General features: G+C 44.8%; 1 protein-coding gene across 1 annotated transcript in view; it reads left to right on the top strand.

Annotated features, from left to right (window-relative positions):
* The window catches only part of TGFBR2 (transforming growth factor beta receptor 2), a 95,562-nt gene that overhangs the window by 23,523 nt on the left and 47,668 nt on the right, over positions 1-24,371 (top strand). Inside the window, exons 2-3 of the mRNA XM_068559412.1 lie at positions 11,699-11,867; positions 15,635-15,825. Of these exons, the coding sequence (XP_068415513.1) occupies positions 11,699-11,867; positions 15,635-15,825 (360 nt within the window). The remainder of the gene's footprint in view (positions 1-11,698; positions 11,868-15,634; positions 15,826-24,371) is intronic.

Genomic DNA, 24,371 nt, shown 5'->3' with positions numbered 1-24,371 from the left:
CTTTAACTCAGCCAACATTTATGGACCCCCTAGTATGTGGCCGACCTGGGCTGAGGCTGTCTGTCCTGGAACAAGACAGGTGACAGTCCTGCCCTCATGAAGCTGCCAGCCTCTGCCTGCCAGCCTCAGCTAGTTATTTAAACACTTCCCTGTTCTGTAAATGGGAACAGTCATACCAATGTTTCATTAACTGTTTGCCACACGTAATCAAGGCATTGAGCAAGCAAAAGGCTGTTTTTATATAACCATACCTGTTATTAGTAGTTATCATTCAAGCTGATCCCAGAGAATGGATCCAGGGTAACCACAGATGTTTCAAATGCTGAAGGTTGTTGTTTGAAACTTTACAGTTAAAGTGTCTGTTCTAAATCAGAATTTCCTCTACATCCCCTGTAAAGTCAGAGGAAATGCCTACAGGGGCTGAATGGAAAGTGATCCTCTGTCACCTGACAGCACTTTCCTTCCTTCCAACCTTATGATGCACGAATGACACTGTACTTTTGTTCTTGGAAGACTGGTCAGCTGCCCTGATCAGGTTTAAGTCTATGCACATGAAGGGGGGATGTGGTCCTTCATCAGCGTGCCGAGAAGTGGCACAGAGTGGACTTCTTCATTAGCAGAGAAAACAAAACAAAATGATAGTCTTGAAGCCATTTTTCTTATATAAACGGAATCATGGCATCTCGTGCTATTTAAGTAGGGGTGCCAGGTCAGTGCTGGGACATGTTTGAATTACTCAGCTTTCATGACTTCGGGGGTGGAATTGTGAATGTTTTCCAAAATGAAAAGGACCTTAAAAATCATCGTGTTCAACCCAGTATTTGACTGGCAGAGGAGGGGCTAACTGCCCTGGAGCTTGGAGCCAGCTCACCGTCATCTAGAGCTTTCTCCACTCCCAGCCTGGACAGTTCTCCAGTATGACTCTGAGAGCAGTAGCCCCTCATTAATTTTTACGAGACTAAATGGCCTCAAGGAGAAGAGATTAAGGACTGTTGCTTTCCATACATCTGAATGGCATTCCTTCATAACTAGACACTTAAAAATCTAGTAAAGTTGCTGCCGGTGTCCTCCAGTTTTCTGGTCAGCTGTGAATCTAAGTGTCTTGGTTTTGTTTCCTTTCTTTCATTCTCAAAGAAAGCCAAACATAAGCTTATTTCAACATGTTAGAGTTCCAGAATCTTAAGACGCCTCCTTGCCTCCCCGTCTCTGAGTGTCAAAACTCACTAATTTTATCAGCACATTGTCAGGTAACATACTAGGTGTCGCAAAGCCAAAGCAGATCAGCTCTGGCCTGTTGCATGTTGTGCAAGGGTCAGCAGAGGATTGGAAAACTGAACTTGATCTTCAACTTACTGCCTATTTGCGAGACCTAAGCTGGTTATGACCAATATTTTAAAACCAGGTTATTTGGTTCTAGAAGGGTTGTTTAAAGACCCTAAGCACTCCTGGGAACTTTACAGTAACAATGACTGATTTCATTCTATCTCTTTGAAAGCTTTGGATCATCGCAGTAACAAAAGTTATTATATTTCAGTTTGTTTACTCAGATGTCCTGAAAGATTTCTTAGAAGTCATCAAACTGCTGCATTCTACTGATAAGTGGGAATAGATTTACCAGACTCTTAACTGTCTTGTCATTGGCATGCCTTTCCTGTAATTTCCTTTTGGGAGAGAGAGCATTGCCTGCCCTGTTCCTTTTCTCGCCAGGGAGTGCTTGTGTGGCACTTTTTACCGTCTAGACAGTTTTCACATGTACGTCAAGCATGTTTTCTCTTTGTCTTGACCCTAAAAAGTACCATTTCATAGATCAAGAAATGGAGGTTCCAAGAAGTTAAGTGGCTGGCCCCCAAACCTGAACTCACACTCAAGTCTTTGACTTGAGAACTCTTGGACTTTACTAACCTGCCCTTATTACAGATGTATCCTAAAATAAAATAAGTGAAGTAATTGCAGAGAACCAGAGCTGTCTTCCAAGAAACGTACTGCTCTCCCACCCCTACCTGCTCCCCTCAACTCCAGCTGGCCACACTCAGTCTTTGCCTTCAGCTGGAATGAGTGTACAGCTCTGCTCTTAAACCTCTAGGGGAATCTCTGTTTTCTTGTTCATATCAGGAGGGATGAGGGCTTGCATATGACCTGTGGCTTTGTCTCTCCTTGGCTGTCTCTCGTTGCCGTTCCATAAGTTACTTCACCTCTCTGACCCTTAATCATCTATAAAATGATGATGACAAAATTACATGGCATTTGTGATGAGTAAATGAACTAATCATTACAGCACTTAGCACTGGACTAAGCATTTGGTCTGCATCCAGGAAATGGTGATAATAGAAATTATTATCGTTGTTGTTATCATCATTTATCCCACACAGATCTGATTTCTAAAGTAGAAAATTTTCCTTTTCCTTGAACTGAAATGTGAGTATCCACATTAGAGAATAAAATGCATATTGGAAAATATCCATATTAGAGAGTTAATCATGAATTTTTACATTCCTGTGAAACCTCTAATATGGGAAGAGAGAATTGAATGGGCATGTTAAATACTCACTAATGGTACATTCAGGTGGCCAAAGGGGCAGGGGGTAGGAGACACAGAGGAGCGGCGGGGATGAGGCCGACTTAAGGAGGGGGCGCCGCCCCTCCCCGCCAGATATGGTTGTCACGGAATGATGTTGCCCACTGTTGCCCAGTCTTTTTATTTTCTTAAGTGGAGTTGGAAATCCAGCTTTTCATGTGACATTGCCTCATTTTCAAACTTGGTTCACATTTGAAAAAGAAGAGAAGTTAAGCCAAACGATACATCTGGGGGCTGTCCGCGCCCACCACCCCCGTGTAGCGATCTTGGCTGGGCTGCAGCATCTCCCAGCCTGGTCCAGCCCCAGGCTCCTTCGCTGCCAGAAACCAAGCCTCTGAGACTCACCATCTGAAGGAGTATCTCTCCCGAGTGCAGTAGTGTTTCGGCCCTTTTCCAGATCACAAATATGGGAATCATCTGCTTTGACTGATATTTTCACATACTTCATAAAACTGTGATTGAAAAACCTTTCCGGCACCGGGCCTGCATCAGGACACTGCAGCCCATTTTGGAAGCGAGGTAGGGAAAAACCACCACAGAAATTTAGAAATGTAAAGCTGGATCTCACAGGAGATTGATATTCCGACCAAATTCCTTGCTCAGTTGAAACAAACGGCTCAACCCAGATGCCTATTTTTCTGATTCTCAAATAGCTGCTACCTTTTAAAAAAATCCCTTATCGGATTTTGTATTAGTTCTGGCATTTTGCATTCAGTGGCCTCAGCATTTTGAGTTAAAGTGTTGTTTAATTCCTAAATAAATAACTTAATGGAAAAGCATATCTTTGGGTAGACCGTTTCCAAAGTTCTTTTTGCTAAAAGTCATTTTTGTGCAAGTTTTTTTATTTCCTGTAGGATCATAAGCATCTTGAAAAAAGAACCATGCCCTATTCTGTCCAACCTTTCCATAAAGGGTTAATTTGAAGGCTCTTCCAGAGCAGACAAATAATGCATGTTTGTTTATGTTGGCTAATATTTCTGGTAAGTAACAAGTGATTTTAGCTGAATTGGAATCCAGTAATGCTCCATAAATCTTGTGCTCATTATCTTGCCTCTATCGGACTATTTACCAATGTTGTTTTGACTGTCACTAAGAGAGTTAGTTAATCATCTTTTATTTTCAGTGATCTCTGGGTGATTTTCCTTGTTGCTACAGCCCCCCCATCCAAGTCATATCAACTGAGGGAGAATTGTTTTCTCAGTTACTATTACTTTACGTAAAGGGCCAACTTTAAAGCCCTTCCTAGCGGGAAAGTTATGATTTTGACAGACTATGAATTAGCGCCGCAGTCTAATCTTCACTTGATGAACTATCCCATGTGCATTGATATGGCTTCCTTTTTCCCAACTTGTTTCCTCTTTTCCTCAGCCCCAGCCCTGCCTGCTCTTGGGTTTGGGCTCATTTCAAAAACTATACAGTTAGGATTTGCCAGATAAATGCACTGTTAAAATCAGCTTTCTCAATGATAAACTAAAATTGGCAAGTATGGATGGTGGTATTTGTTGCAGACTGCTCACCTCTGTCCAGCTCTCAGAAGGGTGTTTCATGCATGAGATCCCTGTTAAAGATGAAGGATCTCTATTAAAGTTGAGAGTGCTAAAAGTGTTTCAACTCTTTGAACAGGGCACAAGTGCCTGTATTCTGAAATACTGCCTCTGGCAACAATATAGATTTTTCCATCTGCAAGAATCATTTTAAATGTTTGGGTTTTGTCACCTGATATGTGACCCGATTCTGGGACATATATCGAAAAAAAAAAAAGCAAATTCAACAACTTGTTTGAGAGCTCAAACTGCATTTCATTGCTTAGTGATCCAAGAAATTCAGGGGTAAGTAAGAAAACAGAGCATGCCTATTTGGGAGCTATTTGGAATTAGAGGGGCTGGGGAGTGTTAAATAGGGAAGATGCAGGTGAAACTCCTGCTCAGTTATTTTACGTTTGTCACTGGAAAAAGCAGTTATTTTTCCATTCAGTTACAGCTTGTTTTATACGATATATAATTCCTTTAATATTTCCTTGTAAATCAAAATTTAAAAATCCTAGTTCAAAGGCACAATCAAGGGACTTCCCTGGTGGCGCAGTGCTTAAGAATCCGCCTGCCAATGCAGGGAACACGGGTTCGAGCCCTGGTCCGGGAAGATCCCACATGCCGCGGAGCAACTAAGCCCGTGTGCCACAACTACTGAGCCTGTACTCAAGAGCCCGCAAGCCACAACTACTGAGCCCGCATGCCACAACACGCTGAAGCCCGCGTGCCTAGAGCCCGTGCTCCGCAACAAGAGAAGCCGCTGCAATGAGAAGCCCGCACACCGCAATGAAGAGTAGCCCCCGCTGGCCGCAACTAGAGAAAAGCCCGTGTGCAGCAACGAAGACCCAACACAGTCAAAAATAAAAATAAATAAATAATTTTTAAAAAAAGGAACAATCAAGTTTTCCATTTAAAGTACCGTATTGAATTAATCCCTTTGAAACATCCCTTAATTCCTTAATTTGCTACAAATTTATGTTTATACAGTTCTTCTTAAAACCATCCATAGTGAACTGTTAAACTTATGAGCCAAAAAGGCTAAAAAAAAGAAACCCTCAAAGCTAAGTTCCCTCAGTTGAACAAGTCAAAGAGGGTGGGGAATTATACACGTAAATACACACACACACTCTCACACTCACACACACACCTCTGCCTCCTTTCCAGGTCATTCACAGTTACCTATATAACAGTGAATTTAGGCTGGAGTTTTATTAAGAGGGTCTCCAACTGTCCAGATTCAGTGGTTTATTCACCAGCCCTTGACTTTTAAGTTTTTAAACCAGGCATTGCGTTTCTTCAGTTCATTTTTAGAAGGGAATAGTCCTGTTACGAGACTAGATGGACAAAATTGGATTCTGTTCTTGCCTGTTGTGCTCCTGCTGGGACATTTTTTATGCCTCGTCTATCTTCTTGCCTGTTCTAAATCCAGTTTTGGCCAAGCCATGCTATGACCTGCATACACACCTCAGACATCGTGTACCTCACCTTCTGTCCATCTGTAAAACAGAGGATGCGTGTTTGTTGAATAATTTGCTGTCTTCAGAGATCCTGCCCCTAGATTGTTTAGATCCCCCGTTCTGCTCAACCTCTCCTGGTCTATGCTCTGTTCCCAATCAAATGCCTTTCTGTCCTCTTACGCCTCTCAAAACCAGACTCTGGCCTCCCAGTTACCTTAGTGGTGGTTTCTCCAGTACTGATCCTGGTTCCCAGAGACTTTGGGGGACTTTCATTGGAGAAACGCCCCTCCTTTCCTGCTTTCAGTATACTTATAATTATTTAAGGGATGAGGGTTAAAATACAATTTAAAAACTAATAAGATATCGCCTTGTATTAGAAGTTCCAAGTATGCAATAGAAGTTCAGAGAAGGGAAATCTTCCTAAACTATCTTTGACTTAATTACGAGGGTTTTTTTTTGTTTTATTTGTTTGTATTTAGCAGTTGGCCAACTTATTTGACTCGCTGGGGAATGGCTTTCTTTCATGACGAATCATGAAGGGTCCTGTGAGTTGTTTGAGTGGCTGCTTTGTTCTGGAGGGGATGGCGCGTGTGACAGGCCAGTAGACTGGTCCCACCGGGTCTCGGGGGCCATGGGTGTCTGTTGCCAGCATCGCAGACCATGGCGGCTGGCTGCCAGATGGTTGCCTCTGTGTCTGACTCTGAATGCCAACTGCGATTAAAAACCTTCTTGCCGAGAACAAGTCTTTCCATTGTGGCCCACGTGGTGATCAGAGCCTCTGGGTCCACGATCGTTTCCAAGGCCAGGAGCAAGAGAGGAGCAGATGGAAAGAACTGTAAGAGGAGACCATGCCTGGAAAAATGGTGAGGCGGAATCGGTATTCGATTTTGCTAGATCCAGAATGAGTGGAGAAAGGGAAGTCATGGCCAGCCGCAAACTGGGTTCTCCGCCGACTTCCTGCCCAAAGTATGGACAGGCACGAGTGTCAGCTGAGGACAGAGTCGCTGTCCTACCCTGGATGGTACCTGCGAGCGCCTGGCGAGGCTCTAGTGCCCTGGTCTTTCATCACACACGAATCTGGGGGTTGCTGGGAAGGTAGATGATTGACAGCTACAATCAGTTGCCTTTCTGGAAAGTAGATTACCCTCAGTCATGTGAATGGGCCTCCTCCAATCAGTTGGAAGGCCTTACAGGCAAGAACTGAGGTTTCCTGGAGAAGGGATTCTGCCTTAAAACTGCAGCACTGATTCCCGCCTGAGTTTCCAGCTTGCCGGCCTGCACTGGAAATTCCAGACTTGCCAGCCCCACCACTGCATGAGCCAGTACACTCCATACACATACCCCAGCGGGTTTAACATATTCCCACGGGATCTGTGTGCTTGTTAATATCTGAGGAGCACTGCTCTGAGTCATAGTTTCGTTTGCCAGTTGCCGTGGATTGTTCCTTGAGATGCTCCACTTGGTTATATCAACTTTAATGATCCTGCTATGAAATTTATAGCACAAAGCAAGACATCCACAGGTGTTTGTGGAAAAATGAATTCCTAAATGCCCCCAAAACATGCCATAAAACAACAGTAGATAGATGCAGGAACGCAAAGATACGTGAATGCATTTCTGCCAAAGTGTTTGGGATTATGTCTGGAATTTTGAGACTTGACCTAATAGTTCAGCTAATAGTAGACACCATTCCAAAGTTATGGAGTAACAATTTGTATGCAAAATTCCTAATATTTATCTGGAATAATCTAACCTTTATTAGGCTGCTCATCTATGACCTTCAAAGACAGTAGTACTATTCCAGAAATAGACATAGCTAAGCATTTACTTAGTTCTTATTCTCAAGACTCGGAACCTCTGTCTCTAGGTAATGAGTTTGGGGAAAATGTGCCCTAAAATGAGGAAGGCAGTGTGATCTAGACTGAAGGTCTTGCTATTACTCATGGGTCTGTTTGAAGAGAAGTGACATGTGATGGGCCATGTGATACTGTCATATGCTGGCGGAGGCCGCCCTCATTCACTTCCTTTACTGGATGGCTTTCCAGGTGAGAGATCTTCTCATTCTGGAGAATGTTATGAAGAGCTCATTTACCTGTTATAGGTAGAAAATTCCCTGACGATGGTCAGTTGCTCACAGAGCGTCCCTAGGTAGGAAAATACACCTTAATATGAGATCATCTTAACTGAAGACACTTAGGAGAGTAATTTTCCAACCTGCGTTGGAAGGAATTTTGAAGTTGTTTGGGGTTGGCTATAGGGTTCATTAGGTGGTGTTTGTTATGCTGTTGTTTAGAGGAATATCTTTGTCCCTGGCTACTTACGTGCATGCATTAACTCTTCATTCCTTTGGCTTCACAAAAATTGTGTATTAAGCATACGATGTTGTTTGCTATGACAGTAGCTTTTTCTGTGGACTGGAATGCACAAGAGGCAGTTCTAAGTGGAGTGAATCACCATCCCCCCCACATTCTGCCCCACTGGCCCTGCCCCCCACTCTGATTAGCCTTGAACTATCCAGCATGTTCTCAGTGACCTGCGAGGACTCCGGGGTGGGCCTCAGATTCTTCACCTGGGGCTATGGGCTTTCAGGGAATCTGTGAACCAGCCTCTGAAGCCAAGAGCAAAAGCTTGTATGCATTTCTCTCTGTCCCCTTGCCCCAAAGTGAGCACTTAAAGCCTTTATCAAGATTAGGTGACCCCCAGTAAAGGTGAAGGGAGCCATGCTCCTGCACTTACCTCTCTATCCCACCACTGCACCTTTCACAAAGGACAACACTGGCCTTAAGCGGAGCCTGGATGCTATTTGCTGGTGGAATCATCCAGATCAGGAGCCTCCTGGGTCCGCTAGTAGGGAGTGCCTGGTGGGGGTGGGGGCATGGCAGTGACTATGCCCTGTGTCAGGGCTTTCGAACTTTTCCAATTAAAAAAAAAGCTGGTCAAGCTACAAAGTCTGCTCACCTTAGCACCGGTAGCTGTTACTGTAACAAAGGGAAAAATGGGGCCCCCTCACTGGGTACTCAGGAGGCTCTATGTGATAACTTAGCACCTTGACTAGCACATAGTAGGTGCTTAATATGGACAAGTTCTGTTGTATGCGTCCCCCTCCCTCCACATGCCTGTGCCTCCAAGTGTGGAGTCAAGTTGTCCTTTTGCCTTTCCCCCAGAATTCAGCCGTGAGATTTCTCTTTTTTGGCCTCTCCATCTGGCAGGAGGGCTGTACATCTGCCTGTCTCCCGGCCCTCTGAGCCCTGCAGCCTACTGGACCCTCTTTCTTCTTCTTTCTCTCTTCTTTCTTTTTTTTGATGACCCTTTTTTTTTGTCTCTTCTCTGTGGATTGTGTTTTGCAGGCATCAGATCTGAAGCACTTGCACTTGTCAACACCTCTGTGGTTGCCGCTGCAGCTCCCAGCACCAGTCACATCTGGTTTTTTTCTCTCCCATCACTCCTGACTCTGCCACTTTTGTCACACTTCTTAGCTTTTGTTAGAAAAGGATCCGCCAGCCCAGGGAAGGACTCCTTTCCATCAGCAGTGTGTCAAAGTGCTAATCACGTGGCTTTAGGTGTGTGTTTTTCACAAGGAAACATCTTCCAGCTTTATTGAGGGGCTACCCCACCACTGTCACATACATTATATATGTGTTTGTGTGTTGGGGGCAGGGAGGGTATTTTTGTGCTGATTTGTTTTGTGCCAGTTATGTCGTTTCCAACTAATTCCAGGTCAGGGTCTCAGCCTTGGTTGCACGTGAGAATCGAGAATTGTCTGAGCAGCTTCTAAAAGACCTGGTGCCCAGGCCACCCTCCAGAATAATTAAATCAGCATGTCCGGGGGGTGGGGCTGCTTCATGAGTTTTTAAAGCGCCCTAAGTGATGGACTCCAACACGGCCCCAAAGTTGATAACCACTAATAGAGGCTAAAATCCTAAAATGCTGGAAGGCTGAATTCCACGTCTTGGAGGCTTGATTTTATATTTAAAAACAAAGCTTTCTAACCAGCAAATAGATGTTTGTCTGAAACTACTCTATTAAAAAAATCAAATAAACAGAACATGGCCTAGCTTTTTTTTTGTTTTGTTTTGCCTTGCCCATGTCTTGTAGGGAAGCCTGAAGGGTTAAATTAGCTGTTTCACAAATGGATCCAAATCTAACCATTGTAGAAAATATATATATATTCATTGTTGTTTTGGTCCCAAATGGAACACAAGATTCAGAGAGCATTGTGGCCTGTATTTTTAGCTAAGCTTAGTTAGAGCTCTTGGTTTGGGAGACATTGAGAATTTCAAAATAGTTTGTTACCTAAAAATACACTTCCTGAAATGAACTTGAGGCCTGAGAGGGATGAATGGGTTTATTTTTTTGCTTCTATATTTAATGTACCACAAGAAAGCAAATCTTAAATTTATATAGGTTTATATTTTTAGAGACCCAGGAAACAGGTGCTATGCCCAAGCGACAAAGACGTCTGCGTGGCAAAGTGTCGGTGACAGAAACTAGAATTCATGGGCAGGGAGCGGCCATGGGAGGTCTTGGAAGCTGTGCATCCGGACTTAGGCTGGAGCGTCCTTAACACAGAAGAGGACGAGGAGGATTTGCTCAGGCCTTTCCAATGGTGACCCTGGGAGAAGCACCCTCCCGCACTCCTGATGGAGTCTGGTCTAGTGCCCCCTGCTGTCTGGGTGCTTAATCTTTCCTAGTCTAGCAAAGAAGTGTCTTTGAGTTCACGTTTGTTGACAATAGCCTGGTCTCACTCTCCAAACTCATGCCTTTAGTTACCACCATTGCCAATGGAAAAGGATCTCATTGAGGAAAAAAAGAGGGAAGGGGTGTTACACCTTTTTAGCGCGTCTCAGCATGCAGACATGTGTTGCCAAGGACAGTTTGTCTTCAGTGTGTTACTGGTGAATGTGAGTGAATATTGCGTGTACCATCACACTCCCGCAAGGGGAGGGAGGAAACTCTCTGTCCCTTCCCACCTGGCGCCAAGGCCAGATGTGAATTTCTTGTGTTCATTCCTTCGTGTATTAGCTAGTCACCATTGATTCAGTACGTTTGTTTGGATGTCTTCTATGTGACAGCCCCTCTTCTTGGCCCTGGAGAAGCAGTGTGGAAACAAGGCAGAGAAGGCCTCATGGAGCTTGCATTTTGGTGGTTGGAGCAGAAGCCAGTGAGTGATGGAGATTGTGCAGAAGATTAAACAAAACCCTATGTTGGTTCCTTGTGGGCTGCTTTAGGATGAAGAGGTGACATGTAACCAGAGATCAGGAAGGTGACAAGAAGGCAGGCAAAGGGTACAGCAAGGGAAAGGCCTGAGGAAGGCAGGAGCTTGGCTTCTTCCAGGAAAGGCCCGTGTGTCTTAAAAGGTAGTGAGTGAAGAATAAGAGGGTGGCTGGTGGCGGTGGGAGGGATGAGGTCAGAGAGGTTGCCGACAGCAGACCCTTGAGGTGGAGCTTGCTGGCACTCACCTGTGGGACTCCAGGCCTCACCTGTGTGTGTGTGTCAAGGAGACACACTTTATCAACTGAGTTGGCTCAAGGCAACAGGAAGCAGAGCCAGGCTCTTGCAAAGAAGGCCCCGATAGCTCTGTCGGGTGTAGGTCAGGAAAGCGATGGCAAAGTCCCCCCTCACCCCCAGGGTCTCCTCCGAGCTGGCCGACCCCCTTTCCCCCCCGTCACAGCTCTGCTCCTCGTGACCCCTCTCTGCCCATGAGGCGGTGACTCTCGTCTGGCTCCCATGTCTTCCGTGCCTCTCTTTATTTTGGGTTGCCCTGCCCCGGTCTGTTTTCGTGCCCATCCACCAGCTAAACTATAATTTCCTTAAGGGTACGTTCCCCAGCACCCAGCGCCATGCAGTGGGGCGACGCAACCTCTGTCTCTGGATTGAATGGGGAGGCTTTTGTAGAAAGAGTGCCTTATGACGATCACTGACAAAGGCAAGAAGTTACCAAACCTCCTCCACCCCAACCATCTCCACCCTGCCCTGGCTTTCATTACAAAATTCTAACCTGATGTGGAGGCATTATGTGGCCTTTCTCCGCATTCATGCTTCTGACACCAGGTTCATTTGAAATTGCATCGTATCAGGAATCCACTGGCAGCTGATTATGTTGGTTAATCACGTAATGCATCTCTTTTCCCTCCCAGTTAACAGTGACATGATGGTCACTGACGACAATGGTGCCGTCAAGTTGCCGCAGTTGTGTAAATTCTGTGATGTGAGATTGTCCACCTGTGACAACCAGAAGTCCTGCTGGAGCAACTGCAGCATCACGGCCATCTGTGAGAAGCCGCAAGAGGTCTGCGTGGCTGTCTGGTAAGGCTGCCCTGTAACACCTTTCTTTCCCCTTTTATACGCAGTGTGCGTTCGTGGTACGTAGTCACGTGTCTCCATGCCCGAAACTTCGACATCTGTCCCGTTCCCTTCCCTTTGGACCATCTCCTTTTCAGTCGTTCAGTGTAATTTCTAGAGATACTCTGTACATTTTCAAATACACACATGCACCTTTACTATTTATAAGTCTGGAAACCATTCCTTGTGTCCAGGAGAGGGATTTGCCACTTACTAGTCATTTAATTGAGACCCCTTGGGATCCCCGTAGTGACGCCAGGAGCTTTGTTCTTCTGACGCAAACTCAGTCCTGTTTCGTGGAGATGAAAGGTGGGCTGTTGCAAGAGGGACGCACTTGTCAAAAATGGGGGAAGCGACTCGGCATCAGGAGACAACCTATTCCTTAGTCAGAAGCCTTGGCCAGTGCCTCACACCACTGCTGGGCCAAACACGGCGTCTTCCTCTGGGAGCAGATTCCCTTCTCTCCCTCCCTCTCTCCACCCCTCCCTCCCCTCCCTCCCCCCCCTTCCCCTCCTTCCCCCCTCCCTTTTCCCCTCCCTGTCCCTCTCCCTCCCTCCCTCCCTCCCACCCTCATCCTCCCGTCTTGCCAGGCATGCACACACACAGACACACACACACACACATACACATACACATACACAGTGGGTGCTCATGAATCATTTGATTAACTCATAGTTATGAATTGGGAGTATGAGCCAGAGATTAAAAAAAAAAAAAATAGAGATCATTAAGAGAGTCCTTATTTTATAAAAAACTACACATTCATTAATGAAATATAACATTTTGAAGCCTTATTCTGATGGTTTCAATTTATCAGCTATTTTTTTAAAGTAACCTCTGTGTCTCCTGGCCATTTGCAAATGAGAATGTAAACCCAGATATCTTGCCCGCTCCTTTTGGAAGGCGTCTTTTGAGACTTTCTCCAGACCGTTTATACTCAGCCTTGATGATAAATCTGAAACCCTGGCACATTTCCCTACGTACCAGGACATGAATTAGGTTCTTAAGAACTAAAGGAATGTTAACAGCAAAGATCTGTCACGGCAGCTTGCCATACCTGCCAGCTGCACTTGTGTCCAGCTCTGAGCGGTGCTTTTGAAACAGGGATTTTGACAGAGATGGTGTTCGGAGCAGAGGCACGAGTGTGATCAGAGGTTCAGAAGCGTGCCATCTGAGGGCGGGTGGGGGCAGTTGGCCACGGCTAGTCCAGTAAAGAGGATGTGGGCTCTGTTGAGAGATCTGAAGGGCTCTCAAGTGGAAAATACAGTAAACTTGTTGTGCAGAACTCTGCAGGACAGAAGGAGACCCGCAGCATTTACAAGGGGACAGACAGACTTGTACTCAGGATCAGCTGAAACATTTTCTCAGTCGTGGTTTCCTGCCAGTGGGACAGGCTTCCTTCTCTGGAAGAGTCAGACCAAGTTCAAGAGAGGACGGAGGACCACTTGTCAGGTTTGGGGCAGGAAGCCTCAGACCCCAGACCAGGTGACCCCAGGCTCCTCTTCCTTTCTGTTTTCTGCTGACTGTCTTTACTTAAATATCCACTGGAGGTGAGAACATACTTCTGCACCCAAACAGGCTCTTTTCATTAAAGGTAGTTTCCCTACCCCAGTACAAGTCCAAGGGGTGGAGTGTGAATCACGCGTCCCTGGCACTGAAGCTTTGCTGTCTCAGAAGATGCGGGCATGTGGGGAAGCCTCTCCGTGCCCTCTGTGTCTCAGCCCTGAAGATTAAATACAGTGAACGTTATTTTTACCTTTCTGGGCAACGACACATTTGGATGTGGAGAGAGGGAGGCGCCAGGGATGTTGTCCTGCACCCCCGCCCAGGCAGCGCTGAGGCGCTCACCCTGGGCTGAGGGGTCACCCCAAGCCCTCCAGGGGTGCTCCTCCCCTCCGCTCCCCGAGCTGCTTCACTGGAGTCCGGCAGGTTCAGCCTCTCTGTACCAGCAGCCAGCATCCCAGGACTGGTTGCTGCAGCGGCCCAAACGCCTGACCGCTTTGCCTCAGCTTGGGACAGCTCTGATGGGCCATCCCAGCCCCCAGCTGCCCACAGGTCAGCAGAAGCCTCATCGCGACCCCCTCCCCGCTCCGTGCAGCATTGCTGCCTTTGGTCCCCGCAGGGGAATCTCCCTAGAGCTCCTGCACAGGGATCCAAGAGATCTCACAGCCTCAGAGTCTGCGACCGGGGCACGCACACTCGGACACCAGGCTATCCTGGGAATAGCCCAGTGGGGGAATAAAAGACTCTGCTCTCTGTGGTGGTACTCTCCCATGATCGGTTGTAGTGTTCTTTTCATTCACTCGCTGATTCATTCATTCACTGAACTAATGCCAGTTGTGTACTCTTACCACGTGAAATGCTTAAGTCCTTTTCAAGGATAGAAATATTTTGGAACCAAAATTAATTTTCATAACTGGGGTTCTTTTGTCGCAGATATGGACAGCCTCTTCAGTAGCAGGACGAAGAAGTCTGTATTTATTTCACTGTATCCTCCCTTTCTGTGCTCCAGTGTACCCACAGATGTTTTGCACAGTGGGCCCTGCCTGTCTGGGAGACCCCGTTACAGCACTGAGTGGAGGAAGCAGTTGAGGGCCTTATGGAGCCTCAAGTACTGTGGTTGGGTTTCCTCCCTCTGATTCCAGTTCTATAGGCAGCGGTGGGTGGAAGGCAGGGGGCTCTGAAAGAGCTGCCCCAGGGCTGCAGAGCAGCTTTCCTTCGTGGCTCACAGTTTCTTCCTTGTCCCATCCCGGGACCTCTGGAGGCTTCACAAGGCAGGGACACCGTGCTTTTCCCTGGGATCCCGGAGGACTCAGCATGGCTTCATTTTGTTACCAAAACCAAACACAAACCCCCACCTACACAGGCGGGCACACAGCTATGGGGGCAGGGAGGGAGGTCCTTTTGTTTCATGGCCACTGTTTTTGCCAAGACCTTCCAATAGCTTGGGGTTAAGGATAGGTAGGGGTTTTGGGTTTTTTTTTTTAGGTTTTGTTTTCAAAATTTATTACTTTTTAATTTTTTATACAATCTTTAAAGATAATGTTCCATTTGTAGTTATTACAAAATATTGCCTATATTCCCATCCTTGAGCTTGTCTTATACCCAACAGTTGGTACCTCCCACTCTCCCCACCTCCCCACTGGTAACCACTAGTTTGTTCTCTGTGAGTCTCCTTCTGTTTTGTTACATTCACTAGTTGTATCTTTTAGATCCCACATATAAGTGATATCATATACTATTTGTCTTTCTCTGTCTGACTTATTTAACTTAGCATAATGCCCCCCAAGTCCATCCATGTTGCTGCAAGTGGCAAAATTTTGTTCTTTTTATGACTGAGTAATATTTAGCTAGGTTCTGTCCAACAAACTAGAGATGCAATGCTAGCTTCACAGTGCGGTCAGGATGGAAGGTTTGGAGTCACCCCGGGGACCTAGCGATCTCCTGTTTCCCCACGCCCTCCCTTTAATGATTTAATTAAGGCATAACGTGTAAAGTTCTCTCACAGGTTTGTCTCCAAGGAAAGCCCTCACGTTATGATCCTAAGTGGGTTCTGAGATAAGCAAAGGAAAAACTGAAGTGCGTGGAAAAGCACAGGACATGACGGGACAACCTGTAAGTGATGGAGAACAGGAGGCAGCGCTGCTGTTAGAAACAATGTCCTGATGGAGATACAGCCCAGACTGCTTCCCTGTGGGACCACACTCACCCCCTCCTTCTCTGTACCCCAGGAGAAAGAATGATGAGAACATCACGCTGGAGACGGTCTGCCATGACCCCAAGATCGCCTACCATGGATTTGTCCTTGACGACGCTGCTTCTCCAGAGTGTATTATGAAGGAAAAAAAGGGGTCTGGAGAGACTTTCTTCATGTGTTCCTGCAGCTCCGAAGAGTGCAACGACCACATCATCTTCTCCGAAGGTGAGTGTTCCTCTCGGGATGGTCTGCAGGCTCAGGGCACATCCCTTCCTGGCGGGTGCTGGAGGGTGGGCTCACACTGGGGACCAGGCCCCCTTCACCTGCTGGAAAGAGGGGCTTAAGGGGTAGCAGGGTTGGCTCTGGTCTGTATCAAATCTGGCTCCCGGGGCCCACATGATGATTTGTCACTGAGAAATAGTTTGTGTCACCCAGAGCAGTGGTTCTCAAAGCGCAGTGCCTGGAACAGCAGCAGTGGCATCACCTGAGAACTTGTTAGAAATGCAGACTCCGGGGTGCCACCCCTGACTGTGGAACCAGGAACTCTGGGTGCAGGCCCAGGGTGATTCTGAGGCAGCTCAAGTTGGAGAACGACTGGTCCAGAGTTGGGAGGAGGCTGTATGATTCAGGAGGGAGACTTGCTTTAACTCAGGTTGTTGTGTGTACATACTCCTAGGATTTGTCTGAAGGGGAAAGTACATTAACCTCAGTAATGATAGCCTGTTGGATGCACACTTGTCTCTATCCATCATGCATATTGTGTTGGCCAAAAAGTTCGTTCGGGTTCTGTAACATCTTCCACAAAAAGCCAAACGAACTTTTTGGCCAACCCAATATTATCCCTCCCTCTCTCCCTCCTACCTTCCCTCCCATCTTCTATCTGCCCATCCATCCATCTGCCCATCCATCATCCATCTGCCCATCCATCCATCCACCCACTTTTCCATCTCTCCATCTGCCCATCCATCTCTCCATCTGTCTATGCATCCATTCATCTATCTGTCCATCTGTCCATCCATCTCTCTGTTCATCTATCCATGTATCTGTCCATCTGCCCATCCACTCAAACACCAGTCCATCTGTCCATCCATCCACCATCCATCTGTATATCTGTCTGTCCATCTATCTGTCCATCTGTCCAACCATTCATTGCACCCACTCATCCATCTTTCCATACAAATAGTTGATCATACTATAAATATTACCTGGCAATATGTTTTTTTCACCTACCCTCTTTTACTTCTCTTCTAAACAAGCAATATAGGTAGATATATTGTACACCTTTTAATTGTTGTCCAGAATTGCATAATATGGCATATCTTCTATGAGTGACTTAACCATTCTTAACTTATTCCCAAATAAGTTGGTAGCTTATTTTAGGTGTCTCCAGTTTTCCACTTAATGCTACATTGACTGTCTTTGTTAAAACATCTTATACATTTGTGCTAGTATTTCTGCAAGACAGATTTCTAGAAATGAAATTTCCAGATCAGAGGTATGCACATTTTAAATTTGGATAGCCACTGTGAAATTGTTCTCCTCCCCCAGAAGATAATATAAGCATATGAATTTCCATCTACTTTCTCCAGCACTGGAGATTATAAGCCTTTTAATTTTTCCAGGCTGATGATGCAAATAATATTCTCTTGGTTTTAGGAATATAAATTCAGCATGGGGAAAGGTTATTTTAGCCCCAAATAGGTCCAATTCAATAAAAAATCCTTTTGGAACACAAGTGCTGGGTCGACACACTATCCCTGCTACTGTGTGCGTCCCGACTATGGAAAGTGATGAGTCTCATGCTTTGTGTACGGTGCTCATGGGCAGTGCAAACCCACCTCTTTCTCTCCGTGTGTCCTTCAGCCAGTTTCCCTCCCTTCCTGTTCCACTCCCCACCTGTGCCAGGTTCTCAGTGTACAAAGGCAGGCATGTACATCTTGTCAGCGCAACACTTTCCAAAATCACTCCCCTCTTCTGTATTTTCGTCCTACAAGCACTCCATGTCTCTCATTTTCCTTATGTAATTTGAGTTAGGAGGGACATTGTAACTAGATTAAATCACACTAAAACATGGTAACCTTGATATCCTGGTTTACCACGTTAACCTTCCCCAAGTACTTCACCTTTAAAAACAAGGCCCAGGCTAAGCCAAAGGAATTAATCCCTAATAGTGGAATATCCAGACATGTTTATCACCATCTATGAAATTTTTCTCTCCTTTTGCATACTGGCTTATCCACACTGGAAAAATTTATTTCATTCAAAGGGGACAAAAGTTGATAAATGGCTTGCAAGTTGGATATATTTTATATATATGTATATTACTATAAGCTCTTAAGGTATTTATGACTTCAGTTTTCAGTGTATTTTCAACTCATGTGATAATCATGGGCCCACATTCATGTTTTCCCTCTTATTCATTATCAGACTGTTTGTTTCTTTATGAGGTGAGATAATCAGCATAAAGGTGGTTTCTCATTGTACAACTCAAGAAATCCAGCACAGCTGATGACTCAGATATTTGAGTGATTTCAGAGTCTTCTAAAATACTCCAGGGAGTATGCTTAAAAATAACCATCTCTCTTCTCTCTATTTGTTGTAGGGGGATATTTTCCTCCCCTACAACATCAGGTATTAGGAAGAACACTTTGGGGTCCATTTCTCTTATTGCCACCATCTCTTCTTTACATTAAGGAATGAAAACTTTTTTTTTAATTGAAGTATAATTGACTCACAATGTTGTGTTAATTACTGATGTACAGTAAAGTGACTCAGTTATGAACATATGTGTGTGTGTGTATGTATATATATATATATATATACACACATTTTTTAATATATTCTTTTCCATTGTGGTTTATCATGGGATTTTTTTTAAAATTGGGGTATAGTTGTTTTACAATGTTGTGTTAGTTTCTACTGTACAGCGAAGTGGAGTTCCCTGTGCTATACAGCAGGTTCTCATTAGTTATCTATTTTATACATATTAGTTAGTATATATATGTCAATCCCAATCTCCCAATTCATCCCACCCCCACTTTCCCCCCTTGGTGTCCATATGTTTGTTCTCTACTTCTGTGTCTCTGTTTCTGCCTTGCAAACAGGTTCATCTGTACCATTTTTCTAGATTCCACATATATGTGTTAATATACGATATTTGTTTTTCTCTTTCTGACTTACTTGACTCTGTATGACAGTCCCTAGGTCCATCCACATCTCTACAAGTGACCCAATTTCATTCCTTTTTATGACTAATATTCCATTGTATATATGTACCACATCTTCTTTATCCATTCATCTGTTGTTGGGCATTTAGGTTGCTTCTATGACCTGGCTGTTGTAAATAGTGCTGCAATGAACATTGGAGTGCATGTGTCTTTTTGAGTTATAATTTTCTCTGGGTATATGCCCAGTAGTGGGATTGCTGGGTCTCGTAGGATATTGAATATAGTTCTCTGTGCTATATAGTAGGACCTTGTTGTTTATGCATTCTATATATAAAAGTTTACATCTGCTAATTCCAGCCTCCCAGTCAATCCCTCCCCCAACTCCCTCCCTCTTGGCAACCACCAGTCTGTTCTCTATGTCTGTGACTCTGTTTCTGTTGCATAGATAGGTTCATTTGTGTCATATTTTAGATTCCACATATAAGTGATATCATATGGTATTTGTCTTTCTTTTTCTGACTTACTTCACTTAGTATGATAATCTCTGGTTCAATCCATGTTGCTGCAAATGGCGTTATTTCGTTCTTTTTTCTGGCTGAGTAGTATTCCATTGTATATACGTACCACATCTTCTTTATCCAGTCATCTGTTGATGGACATTTAGGTTGTTTCCATGTCTTGGCTATTGTGAATAGTGCTGCTGTGAACATAAGGGTGCATGTATCTTTTTTGAATTATGGTTTTATCTGGATATATGCCCAGGAGTGGGATTGCTATATCACATGGTAATTCTATTTTTAGTTTTCTGAGGAAGTTCCATACTGTTTTCTACACTGCACCAATTTACATTCCCACCAACGGTGTGGGAGGGTTCCCTTTTCTCCACACTCTCTCCAGCATTTGTTATTTGTAGACTTTTTAATGATGGGCATTCTGACTGGTGTGAGGTAGTACCTCATTGTAGTTTTGATTTGCAGTTCTCTAATAATTAGCGATGTTGAGCATCTTTTCGTGTGCCTGTTGGCCATCTGTATGTCTTCTTTGGAGAAATGTCTATTTAGGTCTTCTGCCCATTTTTCGATTGGGTTGTTTTTTTGTTGTTGAGTTGTATGAGCTGGTGGTATATTTTGGCAATTAAGCCCTTGTCAGTCGCATAATTTGCAAATGTTTTCTCCCATTCTGTAGGTTTTTTCGTTTTGTTTATGGTTTCCTTTGCTGTGCAAAAGCTTGTAAGTTTGATTAGGTCCCATTTGTTTATTTTTGTTTTTATTTCTATTGCCTTGGGAGACTGACCTAAGAAAACGTTGGTACAATTTATGTCAAAGAATTTTTTGCCTGTGATCTCTTCTAGGAGTTTTATGGTGTCACGTCTTATGTTTCAGTCTTTAAACCATTTTGATTTTATTTTTGTGTACGGTGAGAGTGTGCGTTCTAACTTCATTGATTTACATGCAACTGTCTAACTTTCTCAGCACCACTTGCTGAAGAGACTTTTTCCCGTTTTCTGGCCTTCTTTGTCAAAGATTAATTGACTGTAGGTGTGTGGGTTTTTTTTTCTAGGCTCTCTATTCTGTTCCATTGATCTGTATGTCTCTTTCTGTGCCAATACCATGCTGTTTTGATTACTGTAGCTTTGTAGCATTGTCTGAAGTCTGGGAGGGTTATGCCTTCTGCTTTGTTCTTTTTCTTCAGGATTGCTTAGGCGATCCTGGGTATTTTATGGTTCCATATGGATTTTAGGATTATTTGTTTTAGTTCTGTGAAAAATGTCATGGGTAATTTTATAGGGATTGCATTAAATCTGTCGATTGCTTTGAGTAGTATTGCCATTTTAACAATATTAATTTTTCCAATCCAAGAGCATGGGTTATCTTTCCATTTCTTTGAATCACCTTCAGTTTCCTTTATTAATGTTTTATAGTTCTCAGCATATAAGTCTTTCACCTCCTTGATCAGGTTTATAATGTGGGAAAACTCTTGAAGCAATTTTTATTTTTCTACTCCAAGTCAAATAAGATGGTGAACACAAAAGCTCTCTGGAGTGTTCTGTGTGGTATTTTTATCAGGACAGCACTCTGTTCTTGTCGATTTCTGATCTACAAACAACGGATAATGATTACTTACATCTTACATTTTTCTTAAATATGTGAGGGAAAAAAAGTTGAGCCACAAGATTTACTCTTTAAATGTAGATCTTTATTTTCAGTGCTACTATGAATGATAGCTGACATTCAGAGGGAATGTAGTTGCTGTGTTTGTTGCTAAGCCCCTTTGATGGCCTGGCCTCATTTAATCTCATAGCCACCCCATGAGGTAGGCACTGCTAGTATCCCCATCTTATGGATGAGAAAACCAAGCTCAGAGAACTGTAACACCTTGTCCAGGATCCCATGACTAGTGGGTGGCATAGCTAGGATTCATAATGGGCTGTGTATAAAATAAAACTTCTGTGAGGGTTTTTCCCCCTTCCTTCTCTTTTTATTTCCTTCTTTCTTGCACTCTCTCTATCTCTGTCTTTCTAAACAGACAATATATGTACATATTAAAAAATTCAAATTCGACAAACTGGATACAGTGAAAAGAAAGCCTCCTCTTGGTCTGTGATCATCCATTCATCCAGAGAGATTTTTCTGCATGGAACTCTGCATGGAAATCCTAAACTTGGTAAATCATATCATTGAGATTTTTTTTAAAAGTCGGATTCATTGATGTATAATTTACATAAAATAAAATCCACCGTTTGAAGATAGTATTTTCACTGAATTGTGACTAATGTATATAGCTGTGTAACTACTACTACAATCAAGATACAGGACATTTTTGTGACTCCCAGTAAATTCCCTTATTCCCTTTTTCCCTCATCATTGGGATTTTTATCCTCATTTTAGAAATCTGGTTGCTTTCTTCCTGTATTTGGTGATTTCCATTTACTTAACCGAGGCCGTGACCTCAGTCCTCCGAAGAATGGACAGGTGGGACAGCCCAGCCTCGGACAACAAGATACCACTGTGTTCCTTTGCCTCTATAGGCACCCAGGCCTCGTCTACCAAAAAAAAAAAAAAAAAAAAAAGGGACAAATGCCAACTCTTTGCATTATTTAGCACCTATTTTCTCTCCTGCTCCATGTTGCTTGTCTGTACGCCTGGCATAAAGCCTGAAGCCTGGCAGATGGTTTGGGGGAGGATGGGCCTCTACACAAGCCACCAGTCCTCCCATCTTCACTCCTTTCAGGTTCCCGGAGGTTGGTGTGTAGTGATGGCTTGTTTGCCTCTGGTCTTGTTCACCTTGTCGAAGCACCTTTATGTTCTATACCTGAGAAATGTGCAGAGAATATATTGAAGATACTGAAGATTCGTTGAGATAATCGTCTTAAGGCCCAGAAAGATGATTAGATTACTGTCCCCAGGAGATGATGGCAGAGAGCCAGGAACACGGAAGTTAGGTGACTTGCCTGCAGTTACTCAGCTAGTTAGTGGCAGAGCTGGGCTACAGGTTTGGTCTCCAGACTCTCACCAAGGTCTGTGTCCCTAGTACAGGGTTTGAAGTCTGTATTCCGAGGGCCATCAGGGGCTGCTCTGAGGAACTGAGGGAGAAGGGAGTGAATCAGCTCTCCTTTACCTGCCATGTGTACCAAGCTTCAGCAGAAGATATGAATCACAGAAAGGTGTTGCCAGCTTTCATGAGTTTGAAACCAATGTTCCAAAACAAAGGAATTAAAGAGACCTTGCTGTCTTTCTTTTTGAACCAGGTACCTATCTTTTCCCCCAAAACCCCCCAGTGGTGCCTTGTGCTATGCCCGGTGGCTCCCTGCTTCCCTAAAGTAGATCAATTAGAATGAGGCCGGGGTCCGCTCTTCCAGCTGCTCTCCAAAAGTCAGGTCTCCCTGTCCTGTCTGATGATTCCTGCTTGGTGAAAGATGTGTAGAACTCTGAGGAAGTCATTATCTCCCCCTGAGCTGACCAAGCCCTACAATTCTGGTTAGAAGAGAAGGCATTTGTCTGGGTCCTTATTGATGTCCTGGTGACAGCTGTCAGTCAAACAAGCCCTGTCAGGCTCCTGGACCAAAGTGAGCCCAGGATGGGGGTGGGGACCCCAAGCTAACGGCTCCCTGTGCACTTGCAGATGACATGTCCACTTCGCAAAGTCATGATGTGGGTAGGATCGCTCATTAAAGCCTTGAAGAATGCAAAAAACCACTCAGTTTTATTCATTTCATAAATGGTTTCCAAGTGCAGTAAAGATGCTTCATTTGCAGAGTGCCGGGCAAGGAGATGATTTCTGCTTGTTTTAGGTACGAAATAAACAGTCTAGTGTAATGGTTAAGATGGGTCTGTGGTGGGTTTCTGGAATTTTAAGGCCCATTCTACCACTTGTTCGCTTTGCCACATTGGGCCAGTTACCTGACGTCTCCTCGTCTGTAAAATGGAGCTAAAACGGGGGGTGGGTGTGGTGCGGCTAGATTGTTACATGCAGTGCTTACGACAGCACCCCATCTGTTAGCTGCTGGCATTATTTGGGGGTTTATATCCGATGGGGACTTTAGCTCACCCTGAGATGTGAAGCCAGGGCTGTCTGGCCCTCTGGTGTGTGCCAGCACTGAGGTCTGTGGTGGAGACTTGACCACAGTGTGCAGCAGGCCACTCAGACCTCCTGTGTATGGCGCTGCAAGGGTCGGTACCGCGCTGCAAGAGTTTGGGAGGGGCTTGTGTTGCTATAACTTGTGCCTCGAGCAGCTTCTGTCTTCTCCACGTGCCTTCACAGAGGTAAGGGGAGCATACCGAGTCCACAGTGTGTAATCAAAGCTAACCACATCCCTCCATCGTCGGATAATATGACACATTAGGCGCGTTGTTCCTATTTTGACGCAGAATCACAGTAGGAGGTGGCTAAATTCGAGTGGGAGGACTCACAGCGCCGTTCAGGTCAGTGCTCGGGGCGATCGCAGTTCTGTTCTTGCCAAAGGGCTTCACTCCCTCTTCCTCTTCTCAGCAGAAAGCTGCTTTGGGCCGCGTGGCCGCCTCATTGGATGGCTGTGCCGCTGTGGACCACTTAGTGCGGATAGTGATACCTGTGGCCTCGGGATGCCGTGGGGATTGAAGGAGGTGAAGCTTGGGAGGGCCAGCGTGGCAGCTGGTACACAGTAGGTGCCTCCATTCTCCCTCATTCCTCCGGATAAGGAGTGCACTCTTTGCTGGGGAGAACCCCTCCTCTGAATGGGGAACCCTCGCTACTCCAAGTGTCCACAGACCAGGCGCAGCATTGCTGGGCAGCTTGGTAGAAAAGCAGAACCTCAGGGCCCTCCTGGACCCACTGCATCAGTATCAGTGTTGTAACAGTGTCCTTGGTGATCTGTTCTCACACTGAAGTGTGAAAGCGCTGGTGTGAACTCACCCAGCTAGGAATGGAACCGGAGAACCAAAGATGGGTCTTGTTAGCTTCATGCTGGTAACTTGCCCAGCTGATCAGTCAGCCCAAGAGGAATACATTTGGTCTTAAACCTGGTCATTTGGAAATGAGCTAAATATGCTTTACTCCGTCCTTTCGTGTAACAGAACTCCCCACTGAAATGGGGGTGTTTTTCCATAGCAATAGTGAAGTCATTTT

Source organism: Eschrichtius robustus, chromosome 12 (assembly GCF_028021215.1).
Source record: "Eschrichtius robustus isolate mEscRob2 chromosome 12, mEscRob2.pri, whole genome shotgun sequence".
NCBI lineage: Eukaryota > Metazoa > Chordata > Mammalia > Artiodactyla > Eschrichtiidae > Eschrichtius > Eschrichtius robustus.
This window is presented reverse-complemented; position numbering and strand designations above follow the sequence as displayed.